This window comes from Equus przewalskii, chromosome 13 (assembly GCF_037783145.1).
Source record: "Equus przewalskii isolate Varuska chromosome 13, EquPr2, whole genome shotgun sequence".
Lineage (NCBI taxonomy): Eukaryota > Metazoa > Chordata > Mammalia > Perissodactyla > Equidae > Equus > Equus przewalskii.
This window is the reverse complement of record NC_091843.1, coordinates 8,123,222-8,135,537: the sequence shown is the minus strand read 5'-3', so window position 1 is coordinate 8,135,537 and position 12,316 is coordinate 8,123,222. Positions and strand designations below refer to the sequence as shown.

The window sequence follows — 12,316 nt, the reverse complement described above, 5'->3', positions numbered from 1 at the left end:
AACAGAAGTCATTTTTTACCAAGACTGGCTGATATTCAGAAAGGGTCAAGCCATTCTAAAAGGGTGATGTTTGCACAACACTGTGAATATAATTAAATCTGTCATGAAAATCTTAAACCCGTCATGAGAAGCATCAAGAAGACTGTATTTTACTCCATGTTGATAAAAGAATTTTTCATAACCCAGTATGTCCAGATTAAAACTACTAACCACCACGTATTGTATGTTTGAAAAGCAAAGGATCTGTGCCAACACCCTCAGGAAAAATAGTCTTTCCCTTCCCAACAAAAACCTCCTGTAATAAGCAAGAACTGTTTAACATGTTAACCTGACACACTCACCTGAGCAAATTCCTTTCAACCACAATTAACTCCTAACTATCCTGACAGTAAGGGAGAAAAAAGACTTCCATAATTAAATTCCAGAAATAATCCTTTTATCCCACACAGGTCCTTCCTCCACCCCAGTTACATCAGGGCCAAATAAAGAGGTTTGGTGGTTGATGTCCCTTTTTTCTAAACCTTGGGCACAGCCTCAGGTCCAGAAAACTCAGTTCTCAAAGAAACTGATACCATAGCTATCTAACTAGATACCACTGGTAAAAAATAACCAAAAGCTAAGACTCCATGCTTTTAAACGCCCATGCTAATAATTCCTGGCTGGTCACAAGCCACACTACCAAAAGGCTTAAAGAAATTGGTTCAAGTTCATTACTGAGAGGAGATAAACGTTTATCAGAATTCTTAAATGACTGTGAAAAAATATTTAATTAAAACTGAATACTACCTATAACAAGTACATACTAATATACTTCGGGACCATTAACAATCACCCCCTTTACAGGAAGGATCATTTTGACCCCCAACTTGACACCAACCCAAAGCTGTTTTAAATCATGCCCTTTTTATCTTCCTGCTTTGTTATCACTAAGGATCTTATTAACATGCCACCAAGTAATACCAGGACTTGAAATGCACTGTAAAGTAGTATTTTCATGGACGATTTTTTCAAGACACACTTCAGTGAGCTCTCCGAACTATATGTCCAGGATTTAGTCATACAGGATGCCCACAGATCTTATTCAAGTGGCATGGCTAACCATCACGTAATTCAGGAAATTGATCAGCCAAAAGTTAGGAGTACCTGATTTACAGATGGAGCTTAAGTGACAGGGCAAGCAACTGGTCTAAATGTTAGGATATTAAGGAAAAGTTGTAAACCCTTTCATCCCCGAACAACTGAATTTAGGAACTTATAAATACGCCCCACATTTTGAGACATCTAACGTAAGGATGGAACAAGACCAACACTGTCATCCTCGCCATTCCCAGAAGCTGTTTCTTAACTAAAACTCTAACATGCTCCAGAATGGACTCGGCAAAAGGTCACTTAAGTCGAGGCAGGAGAATTTCATCACCCTGCGGCACTGCAACACCAAGTGAACCAAAATCCCTCTCCTGGGCAGACGATTCACCCCAAAGCAGAAGCGCGTCCGGCGTCAGGAAACTTTTGAAGTCGCGATCCCGCCGGGAAAGGCGGACTCGCGCGTTGGCACTGTGACCCGCGCACTTTCCTCTACGTCGACGGCGAGGAATCCGGCGAGCCCACCCGGCGGCGGCCGGCCCAGCACCCCGCGCCGCGGCCGAGCCACGTCTCCCCCGGCGGCCGCTCCCCAGCGCTCGGGAAACGGACGCCCGCGCCCCCGGAGCCCTCCCCCGTCGGCCGAGCTCCGGGAACCTGCCGGTTTAAATGGCCAAGCTGGAGCCACCTCGCGCAGCTGTCACCTGAAACTCGGGGAAGCCGAGCCCGGCCAACTCCGCGGCGCGGGCAAGGGCGCGGGCGGCGGGGCCGGGCCGAGGGATGCGGCCGGCTCCCTCCCTCCCCCCCTCCCTCCCCGGCCCGCCGCCATCCTGCTCCTGAATAATTGAACGCGCCGGAGGGCCAGCGCGCCGGCCAGGAAGGCGGCTCCGGGGCCGACCTCCCCGAGCCGAGGCGGCGGGGTCGGGAAGCCGAGGGCGACATCCAGGCGCGCGGACGACGCCCCCCGGGGCCCAGGGAAGCGGGCGGAGACCCCGCGGCCGGCGGGGCGGCCGGAGCGCAGCGCGGGGGCGACGTGGGCAGGGGGATGACAAAGGGGCGCGGGGCCCCGGCCGCGCCGCCCGCGGGCCCGAGGCGCCGGGACAGGTGGCCGGGCCTGGCCGGGAACAATGGGGGGCCGAGGCCGCCCCCTGGCGCTCACCTACCTCCGGTGCCCTCCGAGTTCTCGTTGAGGCTGCCCGAGGAGTCGTGCTGGGCGCCCACGCACCCGCCCATGGGGCCCCGGCGCCGCGTCCGCCACCTCCGGCCGCTCGTCCGGGCGCGCCGCCGCCCCAGCCTCCTCCGGCGCCGCCGCCGCCGAGCTCCGGACGGGCGCGCCGCTCCGCTCGCCCGCCGCGGCCCAGCCTCCGCCCCCTCGCCGCTCCACCCACCGCCTTGGCTCGGCCCCTTCCTCCGCGCCCTCTTCTCCCTCAGCCCCCGGGCCGCCCGCGCGGCAGGCCCGGCCCGCGCGCCGCCCTCGCCTGCGGCTCGGCCCCGCCAGGCCGGGGCTGGCCCATTCCGGGGGGCCGCGGCGCGCCTCGCCCCTCACAGCCCTCGGCCCCGCGCGCACGCGAGCCCGGCGCGGCGCCGCCCGTCAGCCAGGCCCCTCGGCCCCCGCCCGCGGCGCCGCCCTCCGCTCCCGCGGCCTGGGCTCGGCGGGCCGCCCGGAAGCGCCGGGGGGCGGGGCCCCGCGAGGCCGCACGCTGATTGGCTGCGGGAGGGGCCGCGCGCCGCGGGGGGGCGGAGGATGGGAGCTGGGAGCCGGAGGAGAGGAGGCGGAGGGGGACCGGTCCGGGAAGAGGCAGGGAAAGGGGGCGAGCGGGAGGGAGAGGGGAGGACGGGAAGAAGGGGGAGAGAGCAGGAAAGGAGGAGCAAAAGTGAGAAAGGAGAAGTGGAAAGGGACAAAATCGAGTTTCTGGCTCCTCCTCGGGCGTCAGCTTGCTCCCGGTGGAAGCGGGTCGGAGGAGGGCGGGCACAGAGCCGTAGTGATGGAAAACTCCCTGGCCGGGACGGGGCGAGTTCCCAGATAACTGGCAGAGGGGGCATCCTGGTTGAAGGTTGAGGTCTCAGCACCTTTTGGATTTGTGTAGACTTCGGTGGGCTTGCCCTTGCCTGCCTCACCCCCGTGCCCCTTAAAATCACTGTGCCCCATTATTAGACATAGAGGCGGCCCTTGTGGTTGCAAGCTGGACTCAGATTACAGAGGCGAGGCAGCCCGGGTAGGAGAGATAAGTGCTGATCGTAGTTCAGGGGGCGTGGTTTTCATTTTCGCTGCATTGATTATTAAGACACAAAGCTACTTCTCAAGACTCTCTCTTTAGGCGTCTTAAATCGGTTTTGAGGACAAAGTGAAGTACAACAAATGAAATACCCTGCTTTTTCTAAACTAGAATTTGGTGCATTGACCACGCCCTACTTTCTTGGCGGTTGCTATCCCAATCTAAGCCAAATTCTTAATGCTCCCTTCAGAATTCTGCTTCTTGCTATGATGCCTTAAAATTTTTATCGCCCTTCTTGGGCCTTTCTGAAGCTTATTTCTGCCTATGAGCTGTTTTAACTATCTGCTCCATTTTTATATCAGACTTTCTTTTTTTAACATCCTGGGTCAGCTTTTGCATTGCATTAAAAAAATTTTTTTAAGTGAAATACCTAAGAAAGAGACTCTCTGCAGCTTGGAATTTGCATTTAAATATATTTTCATACACTGCTGGTGGGAGTGTAAATTGGTTCAGTCTTTCAGCAAAGCACTTTGGCAATGCGGACCAAGAGCCTTAAAAACCTTCATACCCTTTGACTTGAGATTATCACACGTGGGAATTCAGCTCACAGAAATAGTCCAAAACGCAAAGATTTAGGTCCTTGTATTCATTTGATAATCAGATAAAAATGAGGGTTCAACAAACAAAACCCTATACTTACAGGAAAGCACAGAAATGTCTTGTGAGAAATAGGAGTTCGCTGTATTAAATTTATACTAGAGAATTAGTGTTGTCCTGGGTAGTCAAGAACATTCAAAAGAGCATATATACCATTGACGTTTTTATGAGTTTTCAAAGGTTGCTCTTAGATTCAGGCACTGTCACTAAGCCTTCTAGCTGATGATTTCTCAGCTGAGTATTCACGTTGGCAGACAGACATCGCTTCATCACCTCTCTGATGGAGAGATACTGCACACTGAATATCTTCAAAGGGATTGCTTTGTCCTGAATTTTGCTCTAGAAATTGCAGAAACCAAGACTTCCATGATGCCTGTTAAACAGATGGTAGGCACCCAAGTGATGAGTGCTTTCTAATGAGCACTGAGGAATTGGCGCTAGGAAGAGAGAGCAAGCTCATGGAGAGAGTCTCAGCTTGTGGATGCTCTCCACCCTGCCTTTATCTTAGGGCAGAGACACAAGTTCCCAGGAGAGAGAGTAATGTGGCCATTAAGGGTTCCAGGTCTACTATCAGCTTCCTAGGTTGGAATCCGGCTCCTGTCCTGTGCTAGCTGTATGACTTTAAATTTATGTGCAGCTGGGTTTCCTCACCTGTGAATTGGGCTCATACAATGCTCCAGACTCTGTGGGGGGTCTTCATTAACTCTCCGCTCTACTTCACGTCTAATGTCACCTATCTAAACTTACTGCATAACCAAATCTATTGACTTTCTATAGAAACAATGCCTTCTTTGTGTGTGTGCTTTTTTTCTTTTTTTTTTTTGTGAAGAAGATGGGCTCTGAGCTAACATCAGTTGCCAATCTTCCTCTTTTTGCTTGAGGAAGATGGTCACTGAGCTGACACCTGTGCCGATCTTCCTCTGTTTTCTGTGAGATGCCACCACAGTGTAGCCTGAGGAGCAGCGCTAGGTCTGCACCCAGGATCCGAACCTGCAAACCCTGGGCCCGCCAAAGTGGAACACGCGAACTTAACCACTACGCCACCAGGCAGCCCCATGTGTGTGCTTTTCTATTTTTTATAACATCTTTATTGAGATATAATTTAATATATCATATACTTCACCAATTTAAAGTGTACAATTCAAGTAAATTGGTGCAGCCACTGTGGAAAACAGTATGGAACTTCCTAAAAAAATTAAGAATAGAACTACCATGTGATCCAGCGATTCCACTTTGGGGTATTTATCCAGAGAAAATGAAAACACTAACTCAAAAAGATATTTGCATCCCCATGTTCACTGCAGCATTACTTACAACAGCCAAGATATGGAAACAACCTAAGTGTCCACTGATGAATGAATGGATAAAGAATACACAGGAGATATATATATATATATATATATATATATATATATATATAGGAACATTATTCAGCCAAAAAAATAGTGAAATTTTTGGGGCTGGCCCAGGGGTGTGGTGGTTAAGTTTGCGCATTCCACTTCGGCGGCCTGGGGTTCACAGGTTCGGATCCCAGGTGCCAACCTAGCACCACTCATCAAGCCATCCTGTGGTGACATCCCACATAAAGTAGAGGAAGGTTGGCACAGATGTTAGCTCAGCGACAAGATTCTTCAAGCAAAAAGAGAAAGATTGGCAACAGATGTTAGCTCAGGGCCAGTCTTCCTCACAAAAAAATAAATTAAAAAAAAAGAAATTTTGCCATTTGCAACAACATGGATGGACCTTGAGGGCATTATGCTGAGTGAAATAAGTCAGTCAGAGAAAGACAAATACCAAGTGATCTTATCTGTATGTGGAATATAAAAAACAAAACAAAACAAGCTCTTGGATACAGGGAACAGATTGATGGTTGCCATAGGCAGGGGTGGGAGTGGGCGAAATGGGTGAAGGTGGTCAAAAGGTACAAACTTCTAGTTATAAAATCAATAAGTCATGGGGGGCTGGCCCCGTGGCCAAGTGGTTAAGTTCGCGCGCTCCGCCGCAGGCGGCCCAGTGTTTTGTTGGTTCGAATCCTGGGCGCGGACATGGCACTGCTTGTCAGACCACGCTGAGGCAGCGTCCCACATGCCACAACTAGAAGGACCCACAACGAAGAATATACAACTATGTACTGGGGGGCTTTGGGGAGAAAAAGGGAAAAATAAAATCTTTAAAAAAAAAAATCAATAAGTCATGGGAGTGTAATGTAAATAGCATGGTGACTACTTAATAATACTGTATTGCATATTTGAAAGTTGCTAAGAGAGTAAATCTTAAAAGTTCTCATCACAAGAAAAAAAATTTGTAGCTATGTATGGTGAGGGCTGTTAATTAGATTTATTGTGATCATTTTGCAATGTGTACAAATATTGAATCATTATGTTGTACACCTAAAACTAATACAATGTTATATGTCAATTATACCTCAATAAAAAATAATTAAAAATAAAGTATGTGATTCAATCGTTTGAATATACTCACAATCAATTTTAGAACAGTTCCTCACACCAAAAAGACACCCATACCTATTAGCAATCACTCCCATTTCCTCCTGACCTCCAGCCCTAGGCAGCCACGAATCTCTTTTTTGTCTCTACAGATTTGCCATCCTGGACATTTCATATAAATGGAATCATCTGGTCTTTTGTGAGCGGTTTCCTTCATGTAACATGTTTTTAAGGTTCATCCACGTCGTAGTGTGTATCTGTACTTAATTCCTTTTTATGGCTGAATAATATTCCATTCTGTGGCTAGACCACATTTTGTTTATCCCTTCATCAGTTGGTGGACATTTAAGTTGTTTCTACTTTTTTGTTGCTGTTGTTGCCTAAACTCCAGCCTTTATTTGGAGTTTACTCGTTTTTGCATTACTTCTTTTTCTCTTCCAGGATCCAACTTAGGATATAATAATGGTATTGCATTTGGTTATTGTGTCTCCTTGGTCTCCTCTGGTCTGTCATAGTTTCTCAGACGTTCCTTTTTTTCTTTTTTTTTTTTTAAGAAAGATTAGCCCTGAGCCAACTGCAGCCAATCCACCTATTTTTGCTGAGGAATACTGGCCCTGAGATAACATCCGTGCCCATCTTCCTCTACTTTATATGTGGGACGCCTGCCACAGCATGGCTTGATGAATGGTGCCATGTCTGCACCCAGGATTGGAGCTGGCAAACCCCGGGCCACCGAAGTGGAACATGCGCACTTAACCACTGTGCCACCGGGCCAGCCCCTCAGACGTTCCTTATTTTTAATGACCTCAACAGTTTTGAGGATATTGGTCAGGTATTTTGTAGAATCTCCTTCAATTTTTCAGGAGGCATTATGGTTTTTTTGGAAGAATGCCACACAGGTGAAATGCCCTTCTCATCGCATCACGTCATCAGAACTTCCGTTGGTGACATTAACCTTGATTCTTGTTTAAGTGAGTTTGCTGGGTTTCTCCTCTGTCCCATCACTTTCCCCCCCATCCAGACTGTGTTCCGTGGAAGCAGGTGACTAAGGCTAGCCTCCTTCAGAGTCGGGAGAGGAATGAAGCTCCCCTTCCTAGAGGGGCAAAGAGCTACACAAGAGACTTGAAATTCCTCTGTGAGGAAGACTTTTCTCTTCTCCCCATTTATTTGTTCAAACATGTATTTGTATCAGTGGAGACTCCTGCGTATTTCTTTTATACTTTCGGTTATAATTCCATCCTACGCTATTTATTTTTTTGCTCAAATTTTTCCAGCTTTTGGCCATTGGGAGCGCTTTGACGTGATCCTATCCTTTTGTTTTTTGAGCGCTTCCTTACTTTCTGGCACTATAAGGTGCTCCATGCTTGTCTTATATTTTCCCTGCCCTGACCCCAGAATAGGACATTTTCCCAAGCAGTCCTAGTTCCTTTTATTGGGGGAAGGCATTAGAAACCAAGACCTGGGCACTAAGGGTGCCTGTTGCTACTGGGGTGTTGTTGCTTCCAGGCCCCTTAGCTGACAGAGCTGGGAGTATGTCTGTTTTTACTAATCCATGCACACTCAAAACCTATAGTTGTTTCTGTATCATCTGTATCTGTCCTAACCTAGACATGAGTCCACGCTGATGTTTCAGACTCTCGTTCAGGAGCACTGGCCCGTTCTGCGTTCCCTCTTGCTCATCTGTAAGTTTCCTCTCTGACAGTGAGGACCCCTATTGCTTCCACCCACCACCCATTTACCTATTTGCTCCAGTCCAGTGTACGTGAAAAGCCATGTCAGAATTGTCAGCCCCGCTCCCGGGAGAAACAGCTTTTCGGAGTAGAGCACAGTGTTTGTGTGCACTTCGTTTTATCTTGAACCTTACGGAGTCCAGTCAAAATTCCGAAGCTTCTCAGGTGACCTCCATTCTGCACTTCAGTGATTGTGTCACATATTTATGATAGTTTGATTCATTTGTCACAGTTTGCACTCCATCCTGGATCCTCCATCCTCTTGGTTGATTTTTTTTTACCTTTGCTTTTTCTTTTATTTTCAACACTATCTGGTCTCCTTTCACTGCCCACGATATATTGAGCAGGTCACATATATTTTCTAGTTATTTTCAGGTAGTAACAGTTTTTACATGTAGTGAAAGTCTGGGGGAGTCTAATAGGAAAATCTTTGGTCTCATCTGATCCAAATGGCTTGTTTCCCCATGGCTGGAGACTGCAATGGGGAAAGAAGATACAGTGGGTTCATTCCTCCATTCTTCTTGTGTCATTCTCTTCCCCATTCACGAAGCTGCTTCTAGTGCATTCTGCCATGATGCTGACATCACTCTGACCCACTTTTTGGCTATTATGAATAAAGCTGTTATGAACATTCATGAACAAGTTTTTGGGTGGACTTACGTTTTCAGTTGTTTTGGGTATATACCTAGGAGTGAAATTGCTTGGTCATGTGGTAACTCTATGTTTAAATTTCTGAGGAATTTGTAAACTGTTTTCCAAAATGGCTGCACCATTTTATGTTCTCACCAGCAATTTATAAGGGAATATAAAATGGTACAACTGTTTTGTGGGATATTTCATTGTGGTTTTGATTTGCATTTCCCTAATGATTAATAATGTTAAGTGTCTTTCCATGTTCTTATCGACCATTTATATATCTGTTTTTGGGAAAATGTCTACTCAGATCCTTTGCCCATTTTTAAATAGGATTATCTGTCTTTTTATATTGAGTTGTAAGAGTTCTTCATACATTCTGATTACAAGTCCCTTAGCAGATAGATGATTTGCAAATATTCTCTCCTATTGTGGGATGTCTTTTAACTTTCTTGACAGTGCCCTTTGAAGAATGAAAGTTTTTAATTTTGATAAAGTCCATTTTACCTATTTTTTTCTTTGATTGCTCTTGCTTTGGGGCTCATATCTACGAAACCATTGTCTAATGCCAGGTCCTGAAAATTAAGATCTGTTTTCCTCTAAGAGTTTTATAGTTTTAGCTTTGACTTTCAGGTCTTAAATCCACTTTGAGTTAATTTTTGTATATGGTATGAGGTAGGAGTCCATCTTGCTTGTGGATTTCCAGTGTCCTAGCATTTTTTGAAAAGACTATTCTTTCCCCCATTGAATTGTCTTGGCACCCTTGTTGAAAATTAATTGACCATACATGTTAGAGTTTATTTTTGGACTCAATTCTATTCCATTGGTTTTTATGTCTGTCCTTATGCCAGTACCACATTATCTTGATTACTGTAGTTTTATAGTAAGTTTTGAAGTCAGGAAGTATGAGTCCCCCAACTTTGTTCTCCCTTTCAAGATTGTTTAGGCTATTCTGGGTCCTTTACATTTCCATATGCATTTTATCAGCTTGTCCACTTATTAAGAAAAAAAAAAAAGGAGCTGAAATTTTTTTTTGAAGATATTATTTTTCCTTTTTCTCCCCAAAGCCCCTGGTACATAGTTTTATATTTTTAGTTGTGGTTGTGGCATCTGGGATACCACCTCAGCATGGCCTGACGAATGGTGCAACGTCCGCACCCAGGATCCGAACTAGGGAAACCCTGGGCTGCCGAAGTGGAGCACGAGACCCTAGCCACTCAGTCACAGGGCCGGCCCCAGGAGCTGAAATTTACATGGCAAAAGTGTTGGATCTGTAGAACAATTTGGTGAGTCTTGGCATCTTAACAATATTAAGCTCTCAGTGCAAGAACATGAATGTCTTTTCACTTATGTCTCAAATTGCTTTCAATGTATTTTGTAGTTTTTAGTGTCTAAGATTTGCACGTTTTGTTAAATTTATTTGTATTTTATTCTTTTTCCAGCTATTGTAAACAGCATGATTTTCCATTTATAAATGGATTTGTTGTCTTCATTTCCTTCTCAAATTGTTCATTAAAAGTGTATAGAAATACGGTTGATTTTTGTATATTGCTCAGGTATCCTGCAACCTTGCTGAACTCATTTATTAGTGCTAATAGATTTTGCTTCATGTATTTTGGGGCTTTGTTGTTTGGTATTATATGTTTATAATTGTTATATCTCCGGTGCCTTCTTTAGCTAATTCTCCAGGGAGAATTGATGAGGGAGAAGAAGTGGGAAGGAGGGAAAAAGGGAAGAGAGAATCAAGTCCAGTAGCTGTCAAACTCTGGTCTGGATTTCACTTACCTGTGTTAAAATCACAGTCCAAGCCAGCCCTGATGGCCTAGTGGTTAACGTTCGGCGAGCTCTACTTTAGTGGCCTGGGTTCAGTTCCCACGCACGGGACCACACCACTTGTCTCCAGTAGCTATGCTGTGGCAGTGGCTCACACAGAAGAACTAGAAGGACTTACAAGTAGAAGGTACAACATGTACTGGGGCTTTGGGGAGAAAAAAAAAAAGAGAGAGGCAGATTGGCAACAGATGTTAGCTCATCGTGAATCTTTCCCAGAAAAAAAAAAAAAAAAAGAAGAAGAAGAAGAAAGAAAGAAAGAAAAGATTCAAAATAAAATAAAATAAGATAAATCACAGTTTCCCAGAGATTCTAATTCAGTAGTTCTGGGGTGGAGTCCAGGAACCAGCATTTTACACTCACACATTAGGCATTTCCTGATGTAGTTTGGGACACAGATAGAATTTCAAAGAACACATGTCCTTGACAAAACACAATTCTCCACACTCCCTGCCAACCTGTTTTTACTTTAGTCTTTTCCTCCTCCACAAATGGCACCGTAGTCCATCTATGATCAAGCCCGAAACCTATGGGTTATCGGTGATTCCTCCATCTTCTTCACCTCGCATACCCAATCCATCATCAAGCTGGCTGGATCCATTAAATATGTTCTGAGTCTCCACTTTTTCTCTGTCTCTGCTGCCACTACCGTCTCCCACCTTGGCTACTGCAAAACCTTCCTAACTGGAGTTTCTGCATCCTTTCCTGCCTCCTCCTACATTCTCCAGCCCCCAGCCAGCACAATTTTAAAAAATTTGAATACACTACACTGCACATATTTAAGTGTACACTTTTATAAGTTTGGTATTGTATATACCTATGAGCCCATCACACAATTAAGATAATGAACATACCCATCCCCCCAAAAGTTTCTTCATGCCCCTTGGTAATCCTTCTCTGCTGCACCACCCCCAGTCTGCTGTCCCCAGGCAACCACGGATCTGCTTTATGTCACGATATATGACTTCGCAGTTTCTAAAATTTCTGTAAGTGAAAGCATACAGTACGTATTCTTTTTGGGATGGCTTCTTTCACTCAGCATAATTATTTGAGATTATCCATACTGTAGGATTTATTCCTTTTAATTAATGATTAGTTTTCCATTGTGCAGATATGCTGCACAATGTCCAATCACTTGTTGAACATTTAGGATGTTTCTAGTTTTTTGTGATTACAAGTAAAGTTGCTATGAAATTCGTGTATAAGTCTACGTATGCACACATGCTTTCCTTTCTCCTGGGTAAATGCCTAATAGTAGAATGGATGGATCACGTGGTCGTTTGGTTTTTTTTTTTTTTAAGAAACTGCCAAAGTGAGAAACTATTTTCCAAAGTGGTCTTCCCATTTGCATCGCCAGCAGTACTGTATGAAAAGTCCGGTTCCTCCGCTTCCTCGCCAATACTTGGTTTGGGTCAGTTTTTAATATTAGCCATTCTAATAGGTGTGTACTGGGTATCTCATTGTAGTTTTAATTTTAATTTCCCTAATGATGTTAAACGTTTTTCCATGTATTTATTTGCCATTTATATACCTTCTTTGGTGGCGTGTATGTTCAGATCTTTTGCCCATTTGTAAATTGGGTTGTTTGGTTTCTTATTATTGAGTTTTGAGAGTTCTTTCTATTTTCTGGATACGACTCTTTATCTGATATATTATTTGCAAATGCTGACTCCCAGTCTTTGCCTTGTCTTTCTAGTCTTCACAATGTCTTTTGAAAAAGCAG

At 45.2% G+C, this 12,316-nt stretch overlaps 1 protein-coding gene across 1 annotated transcript in view; it reads right to left on the bottom strand.

The window, feature by feature from the left end:
• Positions 1-2,588, bottom strand: part of UBTD2 (ubiquitin domain containing 2) — a 56,905-nt gene extending 54,317 nt beyond the window's left edge. The window contains exon 1 of the mRNA XM_070570327.1: positions 2,244-2,588. Coding sequence (XP_070426428.1) covers positions 2,244-2,313 — 70 coding nt within the window. The 5' untranslated portion in view covers positions 2,314-2,588. The remainder of the gene's footprint in view (positions 1-2,243) is intronic.
• Between the last annotated feature and the right edge of the window lie 9,728 nt (positions 2,589-12,316).